Source organism: Megalopta genalis, chromosome 4, assembly GCF_051020955.1.
Source record: "Megalopta genalis isolate 19385.01 chromosome 4, iyMegGena1_principal, whole genome shotgun sequence".
NCBI lineage: Eukaryota > Metazoa > Arthropoda > Insecta > Hymenoptera > Halictidae > Megalopta > Megalopta genalis.
This window is the reverse complement of record NC_135016.1, coordinates 6,035,815-6,057,955: the sequence shown is the minus strand read 5'-3', so window position 1 is coordinate 6,057,955 and position 22,141 is coordinate 6,035,815. Positions and strand designations below refer to the sequence as shown.

The window sequence follows — 22,141 nt, the reverse complement described above, 5'->3', positions numbered from 1 at the left end:
AGTAGTAGTAGCGAAATTATACTACCAAAGAGGCGAAGAATGAGAATTATTGAAAATGAGAGCGAAGATTCGTTACAAGACTTAGATGAATGTCGTGATGAATTACATATTCCAATACCTTTTAGTGTATTGCCATGCCAATCGGCGGAACTGCGATATTTTTAGCAAGAGTAATCATAACATTTACAAAAAATCGATCTATACTGGTACCCTAATCTATCAGGAAATCCATCCTACTAGTCTCAGTAACTGGTCCAAAATTTTGCTATAGACCGAGGTGGACCAGTTACTGTGGCTAGTGGGATTCATTTCCGGACAGATGACAAAAATCCCGAAAATGAATTCTACTAGTCTCAGTAACTGGTCCAAAATTTTGCTATCGACCGAGGTGGACCAGTTACTGAGACTAGTAGGATTGATTTTCGGACAGATGACAAAAATCCCGAAAATGAATTCTACTAGTCTCAGTAACTGGTCCAAAATTTTGTTATGGACCTAGGTGGACCAGTTACTGAGACTAGTAGGATTGATATCCGGACAGATCCCAAAAATCCAGAAAACCAATTCCACTAGTCTCAGTAACTGGTCCACCTAGGTCCATAGCAAAATAATTTTGGACCAGTTACTGAGACTAGTGGAATTCATTTTCCGAATTTTTGGGAGTCTGAAGGCATGTCATAACTTCATCTCTACAGAACACTAAAATGAATTTTTTTCAGTCAGTAACTGGTCCACCTAGGTGGATAGCAAAATTTTGGACCAGTTACAGAGACTAGTAGAATGGATTTCCTGATAGATTGGCGTGCCAGTGTAGATCGATTTTTTGTCGATCTTTTGTAAATGTTATGATTACTCTTGCTAAAAATATCCCCAATTTGGAGCAATGATCACGCGCCCAGGGAACTTCCAGGTTCGCAGTGCCGGAAGGAATTGAACGAATGGGACAGTTTCGACCCCGCCGCCGGCTAGGACAAAGAAATGGTAAAAGGGAGCCGAAGTGTCTCCTATTCCCGGATTCCTCGAGGATACCGTATCCCCGAGGCGTCGTACAAGCTCGCCACCAGTCTCGCAGTTTTTCACGGGCCGTCGCAAAGTGCCGACTCGGTTCGGGAACCCAGGATCGCCCGCCCGATTCTCCTCCCCCCTTCTCCCATACGTCGAACAACGAATCACCCACGCGAGACGACGTTTCTTCGCGAAAGAGAAATCCGAATTGTGTCAGCGAGAGGTCATTCTGTTTTTATTCCGTTAAGTAATTTACTTCGCCGACTCGAGGTTTTAGCAGCATATTTATCGCTTACCGTGGCCCATGAAAGTGTTCGTACGTCTTTCAACCCTTTACGCTCGAGTGACGAATCTGAGGCGTCACTGAAAATTATTGTACCATTTTTCGGAATAATTGTAACAGTAGCAGATTCGTTGTATTTAAAAAAAATGTTGAAACTGCGAGGATTGCGTTTTCCAATAGGCTCAATTTCATATGCATAAAGTGCATTGTATCGTATAAATAATGGAAATACCGTAGATCAGAAGATATCTTTTGGATTTCGAATTGAAATAGCTTGGACTGCGAAGGGTTGGATCGTAATAATTTTTTTAAAACTCGACTGAACCACTCGAATCTGTTTTTCTGGATGATAGAGGGACTAGTCTACTAGACGATGACTGGAAATGTTCTTTTTTTCAACCCTTTGCACTCGAAGCCATTTTAACTCTGAATTCAAAATAGCTTTTCTAATTTACAGTATTTCCATTCTGTTTGACTTCAGTGCATTTTATATATATATTTAAATTGACTTTTATGACTGGTGCGACAATTGCACTTATAACAGTGCTTTTAAACTACAAAAATATTTGATAACGTTAAAATTATTTTGAACTATTGTGTATCAATTTTAAGCGGAGAGTCTGAGTCACCAGTCGATTGCAAAGGGTTGATATCGCTGTTACATGCAATGATAAAATTAATATAAAAGCTCTGGCAGATTTCTTTCAACTTTTACGATCAAAATCGCGCGATAAAAGTGCGACTTTTGCCATCTTCAATTAAAAGATTATATCTCGAGGAATGTATTCAGAATTGTAGAACATCTCAGCATATTTCGGTGCACGCCGGGGATATCTCGAAAATAAACGTTCGACTAAGAGACCGCTGTGTAGTTTGATTTCACGAAGCTTGCCCGATCCCGGTCGTCCGTTTCCAGCGGCGGCCGTTTTAGGTGTTTCGCGCCTCATGAAAGGAAAATGGGGCAAGGGTGGCGTTTCGTTCCGCTTCGGAAGCCGGGCTCGGAATCTCAGGCGGCGAGAGGAGCGTCCGGGGTCATTTTCGGGAAAGCAACTCGCCGGAAACAGCCGTAATTCAGGGCCTCGAGCGCAGCTAACTCTAGCGCGAACTCGCGTTTCACGAGTCGAGACCCGGCGACCCGATGGTGCCGCGCGGCAGCCCCGCTTTCCGGCCGGCGATTATTAAAAATTATACCGTGCCGTGTTTCGGGCAATTGCGCGTGCCTGACGTTTGCTCGAAACGCGGGGCCCGGGTCTCTCTCTCTCTCTCGGGTCTCTCGCCGAATTGAAATGCAAATTACGGCCGCGGAACACGGCTCGGCGAGCCAAGGGCGCGCCGCCGCGCCGCGGGCGCCCCGTGGCACCCTGCGCGAATTCGAGGACGTAGGCGTGCGGGCACGCCGCGACGACACGCGTATAAATATGTCTCTGCCTATCGAGATCGCGGAGGCCGTAGGAGAACGCGGCGCGGTTCGCCGAGGATTCAATCTTCCACGTGATCGATTAATCGATGCGCGCGGAGACCGATGGTGATCACGCGTTACTGATCCCGGATGCTCTACTAAACGGATGACGCGTCCGTACCCCTTTCCCGGCCGCTATTTATACGCGGTGACAGCTAATAACCTGCTATAACCCGAATTTTTTTATAACTTTGTCAGATCGATATGATACAGATGCAACCGGGAGCCAACGAACGCGGTCGCTCCTCGACGTTTATAGTTCGAAGGAACCGGATCGACCGAGCAGGATTCGAGGATTAACTGCCGAACGGTGAATCGTATTGACGAAAATAAATGTAACGCGATGCTTTGCGGACGAGCATTTTTCAAGTATATATCGAGAACATCAGCTTCGAGGAGCCGGATTATGCGACGAAGATCTTAGCGATACGAAAAGTGAATGATATATTCTGATTCTTTGTTATGTACGTAATTAAATTGTACGAGCTGTTTATCTGGAAATGATCCGTTTACATTAAGACGTTTAAATTATTTAAAATTGTTATTTAAAAATTTAAGTTTATTTTTCAAAAGTATTGGTAACCGATAACGTGGTGATTTAATGTTTTTATGCTTCTAAGAGTTATTTAGCGATTTTTTCACATAACACAATTGGATTTCACATAAAGCTCGGTAAATCTGTTGACAATTTTAATTAATTGTCATAAAGCTAGACAGTCAAATAAGAATTAATTAAAATTGTCAGAAGCTAGACAGTCAAGAAACAATTAATTATAGTCAACATTAAGATTTATGTGAAATCCAACGTATCGAGAAGAAATGTATCGAACAAATTGCTAAATAAAAGTTATAAATGATCCTGAGCATATTAACCCCGTCAGAAGCTAGATAGTCGAATGGCGATACATATTTCTGGGTCCAAATGGACCCAATAGTCATAGTCACAGGCATAGTCACAAAGATTAAAAATTCCTCGATTGCAATCATTTCAAAGAAGAAAAAAGATCATTTATATTTATTCTACGTCAACGTTTGCTCAAATATTTCTATACTAACGACAAGAAATCCGAATTTTACTCGGACAGAAGAGAACGGAATAGCATTCACATTTAACAGGTTATTACCAGAAATCTCCATCGCGTGTCAGAGTCGTCAAAGTATGGCAAGGGGTTAAGACCCGACCGGCTCTTTCGGAAACGCTCCTCCGCAACCCCGAGGGACACGTTCGCGAGGAAACGGAGTGCTTCGGGCTGGAAATTTCGCGGGGTCCGATGGCTGGCGTAAATTCCATGCAGGAGAGTGAGAGAAAGAGAACCCGACGCGAATCGCAAGGAATTCCGCACGATTCCTTTTTACGATCGCGCTCCGGCCCCGGCGCCGCGGCTTTCCCGCGTTGTTATATCCGAGGGCGAAGGTGGAGGCACTCGAGCCGTGAGGGTTAATTTCTTCGTTACGTTTGCTCCGGCGGAGAAACAAGTGGACCGATAGGAGCAAACACCCCGAGCATCGAGTGGCCTCCGGCGGAGCGCCACTTCATCCGAAAGAAGCACTCGTGGCCGCGATGGAGCGAGTGTTTCTCGAATTCTGAGAGTATTCCGCGCGACCGAGGGTGAACGCCGCGCTTGGCACCCGGCCAGGTATTACGTCGAAGCATCCGAGGCATCCACCCTGCGCGTCTGCTGCTCCTGTGCCCCGGTATCTCGCCCTTTTTCCGTCTCCCACCGGTCGCGTCGCGCGGTTTTTGCGTTCCGGCCGGAAGCTGCCGCGACACGTCTCCCCGCGCCCAGGTGTCAGCGGGAAGAGGCTGCCGCGTCTTCTGCCAAACTCGAGGCGAGAGCTTCGAAAGAAGCTGCCGGTTCGTCGGAGCGATTCTTTAACCCTTTACGGTCGGCAACGTTCCGTTGCTTTTATTTCAGCATTGACTACAACGTTACACAGGATACTCCATAATTTCGTTAACAATTGAGAGGACTGATTGCCGAGGTGATTTGAAGCAACTTTTTCCTTTGCGAAAATGCGATCCGCGGCTTCGTTTACGAGTTATTAACGAAAATAACCTGACCAATGAGAGGCGAGCTCCGCGCCTAGTGGCCGCCCCTAGGCGACCGAGCCAATCAGCGCAACTGGGTTTCGACCGCTCGATGACTCGGCCGCCTTGCGCCAGCGAGCTCGCCTCTCATTGGTCAGTGTTTTTCGTTAATAACTCGTAAACAAAGCCGCGGATCGCATTTTCGCTAAGGAAAAAGTTGCTTCAAATCACCTCGGGAATCATTCCCTTCCGGGTGTTGACATATAATTAGGGGACATTCCATAGAATTCAATTCCCGCAGGTAACGGTCTATTTAGAACAGTCGAGAAATATTATAATTGTTCCTACGTACCGTATAATTACGGCATTATCCGTGTACAGTACATTCTCCAAATAGCTCGCATTCTCTTTCATCGCATTCGTACGACTCCCCACTCCCCCCTCCGGCTAAGCAAACATGTCCGCGTTCGCATATGCTTTAAAGCGACTTTCCTAATAATCCTTAAAAATCGTACGCGTACAGTGGAACCATGATTATCCAGATTAATGTAAATTATGTAAATAAATGGATGAATAATAGCATATAATGTAAACGTTGTATCTAATTATTAATTCGTTGTATAATTGAAGTATTCTGGACTGCTTTATACTGTTCTATGTTGTATTCTATATTGCATTTTTTTTATAATACTTCGTTCATTCAGAGTAAACATGTTCTTCAGTCTCAAGCTAGTTATAAAAAATAACTTTTATACGCGACGGTACACGCGACCTGAATGGAAAGTTCAACGTGTACCGTCGATGGTACACGTGGCGCAGAACGTGTTAACCCTTTGGCCTACCATTTCTTTCACTTCTACGTCAATTACATCTTCTTTGTCCTTAATAAATTCTTACAGCAGCAAACAAATTTCTACCATATTCTACGGTAATTGCATCTATTTTGTCGTTAACGCGTTCTGTGCAACGCGCACCATCGTTGGTACACGCTTACATGTTTACTTAATGCGCTAAACAAATAATTTATAAGATATATAGAACTGAAGAATTATTTTACACCGCGAGACTGGGTCATAATAAATTTGTTTCGTTGCGTTCATTTTTACGATAATTAATAAACACGATTACTCGAGCCTCGCGCCTCGTTTTTATAATTGTTATTAATCGTCAACTATAAAAATTAAACACGAGGCTCAAATAATCGTATCTCCTCTTCCCGAATTGTCCATTTTGTACTACAAGCTGAAGAAAAATTAAAGAGAATTTACTATAATACGAAAGTCAATGTCGCGTCGGGCCCGTCGCATGACGGAAAAGGGTTAAATCAAAGGGCTAACAATCGTCAACTATAAAAATGAACCGCGAGGCTCAAATAATCGTATCTCCTCTTCCGGAATTGTCCATTTTTTCCTACAAGCCGAAGGAAAATTGTGGAGAATTTACTATAATAATACGAAAGTCAATGTCTTGCCCGGCCCGTCGCATGACGGAAAAGGGTTAAATCACGCCGTAGAACCACCGAGTAAATCTAGTCCGTCCGATCACGGACCGCCATTTTCCGCTGTGACGGACGCGGCTCTGTTTTCGATTGTCGCGCAAGAAAGCCATCCAAGGGCGGGCGAACGGTGGCAAGAAGAGAGAAGAAGAGTTCAAGGAACGTATCTCTTCCTCTTATCACCGCAAGAAGCCTGCGAACCAGCGAGTTTCCACGGTTTATCCGTCGATTAACGGACTCGCTGCTCGTTCGGCGGACTTACCCGGGATTTGAGGTCGCCGGATCCGGCGGTTAGGATCCAGGACTGCTCTCGCTGCGCCCTGTTGCGGGATTTAGGGCGCGCGTTCGCGGCCGTCCGGACGCGCGAAGTGGAAGAAGAATCCTCGAGATTCCGCGGCGACCGTTCGTTTCCCTTGTTCCCCCGGCGAACTTTCGCCCGTATTAATTGGAATAGTTACACCGGCCGCGTCCGCCTAATTTTACGAGATTTAGCGCGACGCGGAGGCGGCGCGGGAGGCGCCGGGGCAGTAAAGCCGATGGATTTCGAGGATCCCCGGCAAGATGAGTTTCCGCGGATAAGCCTCGGCCGGTAAGTAGGACGATAGGCGGAGACGAAATTGCCTGGTAACCTTCGACCTTACAGGGCTGGTACAGTCCCGATAATTGCGAGCCTGTTATCCCTGTCAAAGGGGAACCACTGGCCGACCCGGTTGCATCGCGGATCGATTTCACGACCGACCCGTGTCGCGGTCCCGCTGGAAACTCGGAGACGTCGCGGTACGTCGACGGTGGAAAACGCGCCGAGGAATCGAACGGAGGACTGGGGAGGGGGGGAAGGGTGCGCGGAGGGCCCTCGATAGCGATCGATCGCCGCGACAAACCGCCTCTCCGCTCGTGGAAAGAGCGTCGCGCGGACGGATCGTGCGTGCCGATCCGGCTAATTGGCCGCAGCCGGCAATCCGTTCCGTTTTCTCCGAGCCGATTCGTCGAATCGACGACCTTTCGCTCACCTGTTGCGCCCTTATTGTGCCCCCGCGTGCCGATTATACACCGTCGCCCCTCGCCGCGGCTAGGCGCCGCGCCGAGAACCGAGGCGCTTTTGTTCGGCCAGCGCCCTGTCCGCGGCTAATCGTGAATGAATTCTGAAACGCGCCGGCCTGCGAAAGGGCCGATCGACGTTTGTTAAATCCCGCTCGGGGCACGGCTGTCTCGTTTCCGCCGGCAATTAACCCGCCGTGGAAGTTTCACCGCGCAGCCTGGAACGGAAACGTGCCCGTTGTCCGAACGATCGATTTTCCGAAGCCAACGGCGACGGCACCGGTGCACGGGTTTTCCTTCGAGCTCCGCCGTCCGCCGTTCCGCCGGCCCTTTTTCTCTCGGTCGAAACTAATTAACGGCCCTTTTAGACACACCGAGCGAGCGAGCGAGCGGGCGAGCGAGCTTCCACGATCTTTCTCTCTTTCACCCTCGCGCGTTCCCTCGGTCTAACCCCACCGGCGAAACTTTATCTTCCGAGCGGCCTAACCGACGTTTCAGTTATTACTCGGATCACGAAATGCACCCCCGTCTATCTCGCCTCTTCCCTATCTCACGGATCGCTAATGAACCGGGCTTCCAATTATCGGTGAATTCCATTTAATTGGATCCGCGGCGGAAGTCCTTTTGTCCGGCAACAAAATCGGCCACCCGACCCGCCGGCCGGCCAACCCCCTCCACCCCGGGTGCATCGCCCTCGAAATAGTTCACGCCTGGACCCGAGGAAACTCTTTCCGCTCGCCGGCGAACGTTTCGTCGGAGAACGGCGACCTCACTCTCTCCCCCTCTTTCTCTCTCTCTCACTCTCACGCTCTCTTTCTATCTCTCTCGCTCTCTTTATCCGAGGTATTCGTTTACAATGGAGGATCTCGGGAGGACTCCGGGCGACGAAATAGAAAGCCAAAGGAAATTCGAGGAATCAGAAGATTGGAGTATCCGTACTTTTCGGCGCGGCGAGGACCGGCGCTATCATCCGCGAGCCCTTCGCACACAATCATCCGCGCCTCCAAAGCCAAGAGTCATTTTCCACGGGCGAAGAGGCCCGGCTATTACCCCGGCGAACCCCGAGCAGCGCGCATATACTCACCGTTCTCTCCTCCGTCTCGACGATGAGATGGTTGTCCTTGAGGGTGAGGGTGATGATGTTCCCGTTAGCATTTTTATTCGGGTGATTCGCCGGCGGAGTGTACTCCACGGGGGCTGCGTTCGCCACGTTCACCTCCTCCAAGACCTCGGTCTCGCAGATGTACCTGGGACCGTCGAGCCCGTTCACCAGCTGAAATTAGATCAAACAGACGGTCGGTGTCTATTCGAGAAGTTAATTTTCTTTTTTCTTTTTTTTTACGCGTTCGATCGAGGGACGAAGCAAAGAGGCGGCAAAATTACGCGAAGACTGGCGTCGAAATGGCTGGCGAGTTAAGAAGATTTGCACGTTAGGATCGTTGCGAATGCATTTTTCTGTTGTGGATCGTCCAAATGCGAGCGATTATGTTAGTCGAAATGTTCGAATCTTCGTGATCCGTGATCATGATCGTCCTAATCCGGCGGAAAAAGGGATTTGTGGCTGTGCAAGGGTGGAAATCGCTGTGAAACGGTGAAACTCGGTATAAAATAACTTTTTTCGAATGCGATGAAAAGCGGAAGTCGTATTTTATCAAATTCTATGAATTTATATCAGAGGATCGATGCGAAATATGAACGAATCGAAGGAGAAAGCAAAAATCAAGCGATACGAATCGTTGTGAAAAATTTACAAATCGCCGCATTTGCGCGGGACGAAGTGAAAAGGATAATTCCTGTTGCAGCAAAAATCTGTGAACAGTGGTCGACATGGCGAATCGTACGAAAGTAAAAAATACACTTTGTAAAAATGCACTTTTTTAAGAGTATTTAAGGTAATACGCGCACTTATATATACTTTATTAAAATCTAAAAAATAGCGAAGCTTGTACAAATCGTCCAGAGTATCCCCGCGTATCAATATTCAATATAATATACAGTTTATAATTCGATTAAATAACCAGATAACTACGACTGCAAGAATTGCGAGCGCAACTTTCCCCGATCGGCGTTCCGGCCGACCGCTTTTTCCGGCCCCTGTTTTCCACATGCCCGGCGCCAAGGCTCTTCCTACAAACGGGAAAGAAAAGCACAACCCCTGCTGGCTAAATAAATTTAACAAAATCGTTCAGCGGTCGTTCGTGCCGGGAGAACGCGCGCCCCTAATTCCGCAGAGCTTTCGCGAGAAGAAGTAAAAGTGACGGTCGCGTCTCATTCGCCGGAATATCCGAAGTTCTTGGGAACTTTTAAAACCGGAGGTTACATTTCACGATCCTCGCGGCGAGGATCCGCGAGACGTCGGAGGTGGTGGGAGGGGGAGGAGGGAGCTGTCATTGGAGGGTAGTTGTTCCCCGGGTCGTTGAACCCCGGCGAACTTCGATTCCCTTTTGGTTCTTCGGGAACTTCTGGCTCGTTACGGGCGCCGGCGAACTGGGTCAGCGGAGGGGGAGGGTAGTAGCGGCAACGGGGAGATCCCAGGAAGCGTTTTCAGCCGCGCGGCAGATGGATCCGCGGCGTCCCCGGCTCCCGCAGGAGGCGCCGAATAACGGAAGAGCAGGGTTATCTGTCAAGGAAATTGACAGGGAGACGGAACCGGCGCGCCCCGAACTTCCTTTCCACCGGGCAACTTGGCGAAACAGAAATTCATCATGCCGTTCCGGCCTCGCGGAGTTTGCACGCGGATAAACCGTCGCGGTCCCCGGAGCCGCGGCGGCTCCGTTGTGTTGGCCGTCGTGTTGGCCGTTGTTCCGCGGCGCGGCTCGTCGATTTTTGCCGCGCGACGCGCGACGGGTGACGCGGCGCGGGTACGACGCCCGATAAGCGGAGATAGCGGATAGAAGAATGCGATATCAGAAGGCGCACGGCGCGAGGCGACTTCGCCGAGCGAAACCGCGCCGATCGCTTTATCGGGGCTAACGAGGAGTGCTTATCGCGTCCTAATCTCGCCGGATAGACATCGCTCTCGCTATTGCTCGAGCCTCGAGAACCTCGGCTCTCCCGTTTCTCTCCCGACAGGTTTTATCCGACTAATGGCTGTCGTCGGATTCAGCCTTCCAGCCTGAAACTTTCAATCCGCGAGCGGCGATCATTTATATTCCCTTTAAGCGACCGGCTGCTACGGCGACTCCGCTTTCCCGCGGATTCTCCCCGCCCTGCCGCGAATTCGACGACGCGGAGCGCTCCGCCAAGTATTCACCGGGTGGCCCGTGTAAATGGGATCGCTCAAACGCCGGCCGAATTTACGGGCACGCGGAGAAAAAAACGGTTTACTAGCGGTCTGAACGGTTTTCCGCGCACCCGTAAACGTCGCGGATATTTACGCGATCCCGTTTAGATGGCCGGCATATACGAACCGACGTCTACCCCGCCATACATCGCGGGCGCATTCTATTTTACTCGAGTGGCCAATAAACTCAGGGCCGATCCTTCGCGGCGCGGCTCTCTCGAAATTATTTCACACTCCGACTCCCGCAGCGCCAGCGACCGCCAAAATTTCGCGAAATTAAGGTAAAGGCGTCGTACACGAGACCAGGTCCTTCTTTTTCATCTGGATCGTAATAATCGTCGATCGAAGACGCTTTCACCGAAAGCGGATGCACTTTCAAACGATGAAATATGCAGCTTCTTACGATCTGCTGGAAAATGCTGGCGAAAATATCCGCTTCCTCGTTGTGCGAGGCAAACTGGAAGCATGGAAATTCATAGATTCGAAAGATAGACTTCAGTTTGGCTTCTTCTGGGAATTTCTTTTTTTCACCGTTCTTCATTCGTTGGGAAAATGAAATTTGTTTCTTTTTTTTAAGGTATAAATCTAATGCAGTATAATAATATTTAGGATAATAATTACGCGGTTGGGATTTTTAAGATATTTGTGAGACGATCGAACTCCAGATACTTTGTGCAACTTGCTAATTTTATATATTTTACAAATATGGTTGTTCACGATGCTAAATTAATTTGGGCGTCGACGAGCGGTCGAAACAACGAAAGATGCTAGTTAAAAGATTTAATATATAATAATAATCAAATCAATAAACTTGATATATATAATAGTAAAGTTAATATATATTAACTTTATTATTATATATATTAAGTTATACATATAATAATAATAAAGTCAATAAAATGCCTCCACCCACAGCCGGTGGCAAGGGAAACCTTATAAAGCTAATATATACATTAACTTTATTATTATTATAATATATACAATAATAAAGTCAATATATATACTAACTTTATTATTATATATATTAACTTAATATATATAATAATAATAAAGTCAATAAAACGCAGTCGCTACATCAACAACGAAAATAAGCTAGAATCTCATTATTAGAATCTCATCCTCGCATTAAAATGATCATAACCCTACCAAATTTCACCGAATTAAAATCGAAAGTCTCCGTCGAACGACATCAAACCCGCCCTCCACGTATCCCATATATTGCGCGTCCCGATGAAATTAGGCGGACATAATAGCAAATAATTCCGTCGGCGGTATACGGATGACGCAGCAGTCAAAGTCCTAAGGGCGGCGCGAGCGTCCCTTAAAGGGTGCTCTTTAGATAATCGATTATTAATTCCGACTTTCCAATAAACCGTAGATCAAAGGCAGCCCGGTATCTCGCGACCCAGAACTCGATGTCCCCCTCTGAAACGTCGAAACGCGGTCGCACGGGAAAGATTGCCGGTACCACAGGTGTGTTCCGACGCGAGCAAATATCGCCGCGTCTGCTAGGAGGCTTCTGTCTTAGGGTGCGCGACCTGATTCTCCGCACCCTCTTGATCGAGGGGCTGATTGGTCGGCCGTCTCGGCGATCAGTGAGGGGCGAGCGAGCGAGCGAGCGAGCGATCGAGCGAACGAGCGATCGAGCGAGCGGGCGGCGAGCGGGGGTCACGTTCCCGAGCGTTCGTTAAAGGGGGCGACATCGAGAGGGAAATAATTTCCGGGCTCTCGGTCCGCTCTTAACGACTCCTTTATTCCAATTACGACGCCGGCGGACGCCAAGACCGGCGGAAACCGAGGCGACGCCCGGAATTCGCAATTTTTGGCAACCGCCGGTCCTCTCGGAAACGGCCGGAATTTGCCCGTAACTAACGTCCATTCCGATACAGCACCCACGGCCGGCGGCCAGGGGAAACTTTATCTGCCCCCCTTATCGGTGTTTCCAGGAGTTTCCGCGACACCGGTGACGCGTTTCCGCGGCGCGGCGCGACGACGGAAGAAACGGCCGAGTTTCGAGACGGCGACGTCGGCCGGCGGCAACTATTTCCAGGCAAGAGGTTCTTTCATTTAAATAATTGCTGGTTCGCCGAATGGGAGCTGGCTTTCGAGCGGCTTCGAACGAGGTCAGAGGGCTCGGCTGTTACACGCGGTCTGAAGAGGCCGGAGACAACCTAACTTCAGCGCCGAGGGTTCTCTTCTCCTCGCCGCTCCGCATCGCTCCGCGCCGCGCCGTTCTCCACGGCGCTAACACGATAACGCGCTCGCTAAATTATCCGAGTATTTACTTTGGTAGCGTCCCGTGCTGGCTAAGCGTCTCCCGGATCGCGCAGAGATTCGATTACGATCACGGATCGACGCGATCCTCGCCGGAGCCGGAGAGCGACGGCGACGGCGGGGGGAGGGATCGGCCCCTCATTACGAGCAATCGCTACCACCCTAATTGGCCCGCACGGAGAACCCGGCATCTGTCGGGGCCCGGCCACGCAGAGCCAGTCAGCGGCGCAAGAAAGTTAGCGCCCGAGATCCGCCGGCAATCACGAGCAAACTGCCTCTCGGCAAGAAAGTAGCCGGCTAACCGACAATTTAACGGAAATCTCCGTGCCGAATTTTATCGACAGCGTGATCGAAGATCGGAGCCTTACGGAGCCGCGACCCTAACCGCGAGGGGAGAGCGGCCGACGAGCCAGTTCGAGGAACCCGTACTTTCGGCTCGGCTCGGCTCGGCCCGGCTTCGCGCCGGGGCACGTACCATCTTAATTGTTACCCCCACCAGCCCGCCGCTCCGGGATTAACGCGATTAAATCTGATTACACGTTTCGTTGGGATAGGCTGAACGGCTATGGACAGCGTTCGTTTCCGTTTAGGCGAACCGTCGATTCCCGAGACCCCACGGAGATTGCCTCCAACCCCCTGTTTTGCCGCAGTCTCGGCGGAGAGGAAGAAGCTCTGCCGAAGCGAGCTTCGTTACGATCTTTCGTATCTCGATGTGTAACAGTAAATTCTCCCAAAGTTTTTTGCAGGATGTGTGGTCTTCCAGATATTTGGATTTAAAAGTTTTAGATGGACGTCCTGTGCACGTTATTCGTATACGGTTGCGTGCGAACTTTGAGTCGATGCGAATTCTCCCTGATCGACGCTCAGATTGCACACGGAAATGGACGATTTGGGGAGAGGAGATACGATCATAAGAACCTCGCGGCTCGTTTTTATAGTTGACGATTGTCGATGGTTATAAAAACGAGCCGCGAGGTTATGTCTCCTCGCAAATTGTACATTTTTGTTTGCAAGCTGAAGGAAAATTCGGGAGAATTTACTGTAATTTTCTATGGAATGTGTGCACAGTTTTTTAAGTTGCAATTGATCGGGACGATAAAGAAATAAAGGACGATGTCTTTCGATTTTTTTATCCGAGTCCAAATTGTCCATTTTTGTTTACAAGCTGAAGGAAAGTCAGGCAGGATTTACTGTAATTTTTTATGGAATGAGTTTTTCAAATTGCAATTGTTCGAGATGATAAAAGAATTAAAAAATGATGTCTTTTCAACTTTTTTACCTGAGCCCAAATTGTCTACTTTCTCTTTTTTTCACAAGCTCGAGGAAAATTCGGGAGAATTTACTGTAATTTGGAATGAGTGAACAGTTTTTTTAATTGCAATTGATCGGGACGATAAAAACATTAAAGGACGATGTCCTTTCGACATTTTTATCCGAGTTCAAATAGTCCATTTTTGTGAGGAAATTATAAAGGAATTAAGGAATTATAAAGAAATCCATTTGAAGGAAAATTATAAAGAATTTACTGTGCATATCGTCTAAAAAAAGATGCCCGGAAAGCATCTTCTTAAAAATTCTTAAAACGTCTTCGCAGTTTCTCCAGAACATGGAAAAATAAATAAATAAAATAAACAAACGCATAAAATCCGCAGCCTACTCATCGCCTGTCGCGACGCGTTTCACGCGCGCGTAGAATAACTGAAAATCAGCAACAGAAATTTCCTCGGGAATGCAGAAAAAGAGAATTAAAGTAAATTCTTTAAAAATCGCGGAACGCGTTTGGCGTCGATCGACGTAAACGGCCGCTTTAAACGCGACGGTCGATGGATCGTGATCGAACCCGGCCTCGTAACCGTGCACAATAGCGCCCACTCGGATACAAAGAAATCGTTTCGACGACGCGGGACTTTAAAACGAGAAATCCCGAACGGCATTTTTTACATAATGCGAGTCCACCAATTATCCCTATGAATAGCGGCAGGTTGACGGTGTGCTCCGGGAACCGGAAATTAAAGGCCGTTGCTGGATGGAATAAAAATATGTGCCGAAGAGGACGCGGTTTGCGAGAGAAGAGCTATGCGGCGACCGGATAGTTATCGATTCGGGGCGAGGATGCGTTCACGGCGACACCGGAATTAGATTTAAATTGTAATTATGTAATAGGTGGTGAGCTGTATTAAATTGCAGGTCGCGCGACGCCGTAATTGTCGGGCCGGATAATAATTAATTGGGAGCGCAAACGCGACCTCGGACAGTCGAACGGAATAACGCCGGGGAAAACGATAAACGCATGCTCGATATCGATCCCGAACGCGTCCCGTCGATGCGACGACGGGAGCCGGGCACCCGGCTCTTATTATACGGCGTCGAGTGGTTTGGTCGGCCGAAATTTTCGTCATCGTGTTTCTACGTCCGCGCGGGCCGCGTGCAACGCGATCATTAAACAACGAGGCTCCACCGGGTGCTCCCATTGTTACCGGCGAATATCATTCCCGGGGGCCGATCTCGAACCGGCCGATCTCGAATCGCCGGCGCACGTCCAACGAATCGAAGCACTTTCAATTTTTACACCGCACTCGACGTCCGCCCCTCGAACGCACGGCCGGCCATCGATCATAAAAATGCCGCGAGATCAGGGTGCTTTATTTAATGGAACGACGATTGACAATTCCAAATTCATTGTGCCCGTTGATAGCGCCGGCCTCTACATCGCAATCGAAGCCGGCCGTTAATCTACTCGATCGAACGGACGCTGGGATTGTTAACGGTCTAGGGGTGGTCCCGGTACCCGAGATTTCGGGTTGGAATCGGGTCGGGTGTCTTCTTCGGGTTCCGGTCGGGCCCCGAGAATTTTCGGGTTCCCGAAATCTTAAAAGGATCGAGGGTGTTTGTAAATTAAGGAATATATTGTAGAGCTGTCTCGGAAAGTAAGTTGACGCCTTTTCAAATGGAGTAACTTTTTTGAGATTGATTAGGGGGAGTTGAATATCTTTGGCATGATTGTTAACGATTATAAAAACGTGGCGCAAGGCTCGAATAATTGTATCTTCTCTTCCCAAATTGTTCATTTTTGTGGATAAGCTGAAGGAAAATTGTGGAGAATTTACTGTATTTTTCCATGGAATGAGTTTTTTAGATTGCGACTGATCGAGATGATAAAAGAATTAAAAAATGATGTGTTTTCAATTTTTTTATCTGAGTCCAAATTGTCTATTCTTTTATTTTACAAATTCAAGGAAAATTCGGGAGAATTTACTGTACTTTTCTATGGAATTAACGTACAGTTTCTAGCCCGCAATTGATCGGGACAATAAAAAAATTAAAAAACGATGCCTTTCGACTTTCTTATCCGAGTCCCAATTATCCATTTTTGCTCACAAGCTGAAGGAAAATCAGAAAAATTTACTGTACTTTTCCACGAAAACAGCGTACAGTTTTTTAGACCGCAATTGATCGGTACGATAAAAAAAATAAAAAGAACGATATCAAATCGCGTTTGTCGAAATACAACGTTCGGAAGCACGCCGTTCGCTTCGCTCTCGGCGCGCCGCGGACAATAAAATCGGCCGATCGTGGCGAAACGTGCGGCAAGTGCCTTCGCATACCAGACGCGCGACCTCGAGGCCGACGATAGAAGAAACGATAGTCGTTATTCACGGCCGGCTTGGCTAGACGCGGTCTAGACACGGATTCCTAGACCGGTTGCTCAAGGCTGTCCTAGTCTAGCCAGGTGTGCACCGAGTACCTGCTCTCTCGTCTAGCCGGTCTCTCTGAATCACAACGGAGACGGGAGAAGTCGTCAAAGGGGCCGACAACGACCGTCGGAAACGGTAACTCGGCCGGACACCGCATTGCGATTACAATTTCAGATCGCGTCGGTGCTACAGCTGGCCATTGCCTAGGCACCTCTCTGCATAACAAGATCGCTCGGACCTGCTCGACCGTCTCTAACTGGAACGGTCTGTAACGAGTTCGCTACTCGAGGAGCCCCGGTCCAGCGGGACCTGGTCAACTTTTCCAAAAAAATTCTCGCGTCGAACGACCATCGTCTCTCTCTCTCTCTCTCTCTCTCTCTCTTTCTCTTTCTTTCTCTCTTTCTCTTTTTCTCTCTCGAGGAGAAGACGTCCGTTCGAACGAGTCTCGTAACTCTTTTAGCTAAGAAATGTACTCTAGAGGGAATCTCTCCCCTCCGGTTGGATCTCGAAACCGTGGAAACGGGCCCGTGATATCGCGGCGAAATGGATTCACTGGAATCGGCGCGATCCGTCTTTCGCTTTTTAGAAGCTGGAAAGATCCTCGCCGCTTTGTCCGCGTGACCGATCGCCGGCCAGCTAAAAATCATAGCGTCCGGTTTTGCTTGACTCTGACAAACGAACGGGCCAACTGAAACTAGTCGGGGTGCTTTCTCTGGACACTAGGGTCTAGTGCGGTGATGGAGAATCTTTTTGGGAAGTGGGTCAAATTTTTATCACTTTTCTTTTTGGTATTAGCTCGTGGGTCACTGAGTCAATAGCGTCACTTGGAAAGGGGGAGAGGAGAGGGGATTGATTGTTATATTGTCTAATTCGACATTAGATATATATACTTTATTTTTTTAATATTTTTGATTGTCTATGTTCTCTCTTTTATAATATAAAAAATAAGGTTATAAAAATCAACGCGTGGGTCAGTGTCTGACCTGTGGGGTCACAGGTTCGAGTCATCTTTGGCAAATGCGACGAATAATCGATTTTTGAAATAGTAAATGGACCATAAATATTTGTATCTTGTTATGTAATACAGAATTTGGCAAATAAACGTTTCCTGAAATAGTAATTTCTAGATTATAGATCTTTGTGCAAAATAAAAGTTGTCTGCATTGATTGCAAGACGCAGGAACCTGTCAAATATTTATCCTCTTTTTCCATAACTTTAAGCTATTTTTTTATAATAATTCGAAGAGCTATTTCAACTGCAAATCTAAAATAATTTGTGTGACTCATACTATTTCCATTTTATATGTCAAAGTGCACTTTATGCACGCGAAATCGAGCCTTGCGACTCGCATAACGCTTACACTTTTGACAATTCTTCTAAATCTAAACTTTCTCAATATAAAAATGATTCCTTAGAACGTGATGTAACAAATTTCAGCAGCGCCTCCGAGTCACCACTCGAGTGCAAAGAATTAATAAATACAACATAACCGAACAGTATCATTAAATTCACTAAATATCTTCGCTGTTCTCAATTTGACCAACACATTTTCCTCACAAATGCCTAAAATCCTGACTCCACTAATTACATACAAATATCACGTACTTAAATATATTTGAAAACGTTATTTCCACGTGTAACAACACGTGGAAAATTTACAAAGAAAATTCATCCACCAAATTCTATATTACACGAGAAAACACGACCTGTACTTCAAAAATCTATTTTTCCCTGTTCTTCGGCCGCCGCTTCGACGAAGAAGAGAGAAGAAAGATCGAGGAGCGAAGAGGGTCCCGGGGATGGGCCTATCGGGGCCCGGAGAGGAAGGTGGGTTCTAACGCGTCCTCCCGGCCGTTCTCGGCTATCGGGGCCGAAAACTGGCTGGGCGCAGGTGTGCGTGTGCAGTCGCGCGAGCTGCCGAGCGAGCGCGCGTGTACAGGCGCTGTACGTGCGTGTACGTGCGTGGCTGTGGTTCGAGTGGCTTGTGCCAAAGGGTACTGACCCTGACCCAAGGGGCATTGCTCCTACGGTGCGTTTCGCCTTTCGTTCCTTTTCTGTTAGATCGCTCACACCGGCGTAGCGACAGCTTAGTAACCGATGTCCTGGCGTCGCCGCGAATCTTTTTTTGCGCGGATGCTGCGAGGCGTGCCCGACGGTGGAAGACACGGGCCTAGCAGAGGCCGGGAGCGGGGCCCGCTCGGACCAGGAAGCCCGGCGACGACCGGCTCGCGAGCGGAAACAACGAGATCGATCGCGCGGATTCGCGCTAATCCACCGGAGAAGATTACCGAACGATTCATAACGCGTAATCCCGGAGCGTTCCGCTCGGCCGTTCCGCAGCAAGCCGCGGAACTTCCCCAGCGATATTAGCCTTGTTTGAGAACCGCGGCGGCCGACATTTTCCCCCGTTTCGCGAGCTTGTTAAGCTGGAAATATGCGGGAGCGAGCCGTTCCGCTAAAAGCCACTCAAATTTCCTCGACCGTTTCCGAAACACGGAATATATTAGGTTTGCCCGCGCAAATTCTATCCGCCGCGGCGGCGTGCGGCGAGCTTCTCCACGCTTCTCCGCGCTTCTCACAGCGGCCCGGCACCCATTTATTCGAATGTCGCGTTATTCCGAGCACCGCGAAAATGAAAAACCCGGGCTCGCCGTTCGCGCGGCTCTTTCGGCCAGGCTCGCCGCCAAAAATTATCTTTACCGCCCGTCTTTATTGCAACTCGGGCTACCCGAAACGTTTCCACGTCAATTTCGTAATGCTCCGCGCGAATCCCCGGTTAAGCGGGGGTGATACGAATGCACGAGAGGACACCTGCAACGGACGGCTATTATTTGATACGGAGTTCTCATTTATCTTGCACCGCGCGGGGAACCGCGCGCTAGCCCGCGCTACTCCGGTGTCAAAGTTCGCCGGGGCAACGTCAAAAATTGTACGAACGTTTCGGCGGCGAGGTAACGGACACGCGCGCGCGCGCGCGCCGCCATCGTGCAAACCCGGGGCAATTTTAGTTCGCAATTCCTGCGCTCTGCGAAGCTGTTTACGATGCAAACGAGATGATTGTGCGGTGCCCCGTTGATGCGCTCGGCGCTCGGAGAGCTCGGCCGGCAGGTTAAGAGACAATAGCGGCCCGGCCAAAGGAAGCGTGCGCGTAGAGACGTGTCCAGGGATTCGGCCGATTAGAATTCAGGACGGTGTAATCCGGGGACGTTCGCTCGCTCGCTCGGTCTTAACCGGAAACGGCGCCGAGAGGACGATCGCGAAGTGCTATCGGCGCTCGTCGACGAGTATCGACGCGGGCATCGGCGAGCACCGGCGATCGTCGACGAGCATCGATAGGGAATCGAGGACACGAGGCTCCTGGTCCCGAGGCTTCGTTAGAGACCGCTCTCGAGGCCGGCTCGAAAAAGGAGCATAGTCCAGCGATTCGCGTTCCGATTTCTCGCTGGTTGTTCGCCTTCCCCATAAAAGGTTCGGCTAAGATCGTCCCCCGCGGCCCCTCACGGCTCCTCGTGGCCCCTCGTGGCCTCCCCCCGGCCCTCCCCGTCGCCAAAAGGATACCACGTAGACGAGTTTTGGCCAGCCGGTGTCCCATATACCGGGCCTTTCACCTTTGACGCGGATCGTCGACTCGCGCACAGCACGATCCTCTCGGCTCCGCCGCGCCGCGCCGCGATCATCTCGGAGAAATTTGGCGACTGGGAGCCGGAAATCGCGGCGCAGCCTCGTCTCTTCCCGTTCTTCTTTTTTTTCCCGCCGGCTTTTCTCGCGCGAGAATGCCGAGAGGCCGCCGCGAGAATCGCTTTCGCGGCGTTTCGCTAGCCGCGATGTTCCAAAGGCCGTCGAAGCCCCGTTGCCTCGAATCGCCCGTCATTTCTCACCTGTCCGGCATTTTTCTAGTCTCGTGTTCGATAGCCGTCGACCGTAAATTAGTGGAATTTATCATCGGCCGCCGCGCCGCCACGGCCGAACGCTTACAAATCCTTGAATCCGCCGGCGAAACAATCGCCTCGTTGCGTGATGAGATCCGCGGCGTTTAATCCGCGATGGTATCATCGCCGATCCGACGGTTCTGCCGACTGTGCCCCAGGTGCACGGGGTCCCATGGAATCGCCGGCACAGATTCCTTCGGCACGGTATTCGCCGACAGAATTTCACCGACTCCGGCTCTTATCGACCACGATCTCGGCTGGTCACTGTTTAGACCGATAGTTACGTTAACCCTTTCCGCTCGAGTGCTGACGCCGAGGCAACGCTGTGATCGTTATGTTAAGATCGTACGAAGATTATTTTTGTAATGTGCACTTTATGCATACGAAATGCATAATCGAGTCTTGTAGCTCATACAACAGTCGCACGTTTAATCATTTTTCAAATCTGAATTTTGCTATTTGAGAAATTGTTAAATGTGTAATTATTGTGCGAGTCGCAAGACTCGATTTTATATGCATAAAGTGCACTTTGTTATGTAAAATGGAAATAAGAGTCAGAAAAGTTATTTCAGATTTACAGATTTATAGAAATCGCTTCGAGTGCAAAGGGTTAAATGCAGTCGTTGCATAGAGTGCCTCGCGTTTTCAGGCTGACTATGAAATATCAGAGAATTATTTTAATATTATAATATTATAATATTGATATAATATTATTATATTATAATAATTTTAATATTAATATAATATTATTATAATATAATTATTTTAATATTATGTATACTTTTCCCAGATGTTGTCTGAGTTAGGTGTAGCTTAGGTGCTTTATTAAGCTCTTGCACTACGATTTCTCTCAGAACTACGTTGATTAGCACTTTCTCGTCCTTAATAATTCAACCTTGATGAAACGAAAGGATTTTTGTCTCCCGAATGTCTTCCTTCACTTTCGTTCCAAGACTTCGATGACAGAAGAGTGAAACTTTGTTTCGATTTAGAAGAAATGATTGTGGCAATCGTATTTATTCAATTCTGTCGCGAGTTATTAAATCACGAGCCTGACTCGTTATTATAGTGCAAGAGATTTTAATATACCGAATCATTAATAAACCTCGAGTGATTTACATTTCAAGAACTGCTAAATATGTAACTGTTATAAACGTGACGCGAAATTCTAATTTCATATCTACAAAATTATACAATGGAATAATTAATTATTATAGAGTGGAAATGCTATAGATCAAAAAAACTGTTTCGCAACTCCGAAATTCGGTCGCTTCGTACCGCGTCGAAAGAACCAGCGATTTCCGTGGGACCCGGGACTCGCATGCTGCAAGTTGCACCTAATATCGCCGCGGCCGGCTCTCCTAATTCACGAGAAAAAAAGGCTTCGACCTGGGTTTCCAGGATTCGAGGAGCCGCGGCGTGGCGGATTCCAGGGAATCGAACGGTTCGAAGCGCGGCGCTTCGTGATTTCTTTCGACGCGTCCGTTTCACTCTTTCCCTCCCGGCGACTCCGTCTCTGTCCGAGGCTCCGAAGCCCTCTGTTTTTTCTTTCACCCAGCACAGACCACCCAGGCAATGCTCGCGAGTTGCACGAGCTCGCACGACGCTCAACAGAGCGCCGATTCGAAGAATGAAAATAGTTCGGAGCGC

The 22,141-nt window shown here is 48.6% G+C and overlaps 1 protein-coding gene across 1 annotated transcript in view; it reads right to left on the bottom strand.

Annotated features, from left to right (window-relative positions):
- The window catches only part of LOC143258730 (uncharacterized), a 114,990-nt gene that overhangs the window by 6,056 nt on the left and 86,793 nt on the right, over positions 1–22,141 (bottom strand). Inside the window, exon 5 of the mRNA XM_033474369.2 lies at positions 8,394–8,582. Coding sequence (XP_033330260.2) covers positions 8,394–8,582 — 189 coding nt within the window. The remainder of the gene's footprint in view (positions 1–8,393; positions 8,583–22,141) is intronic.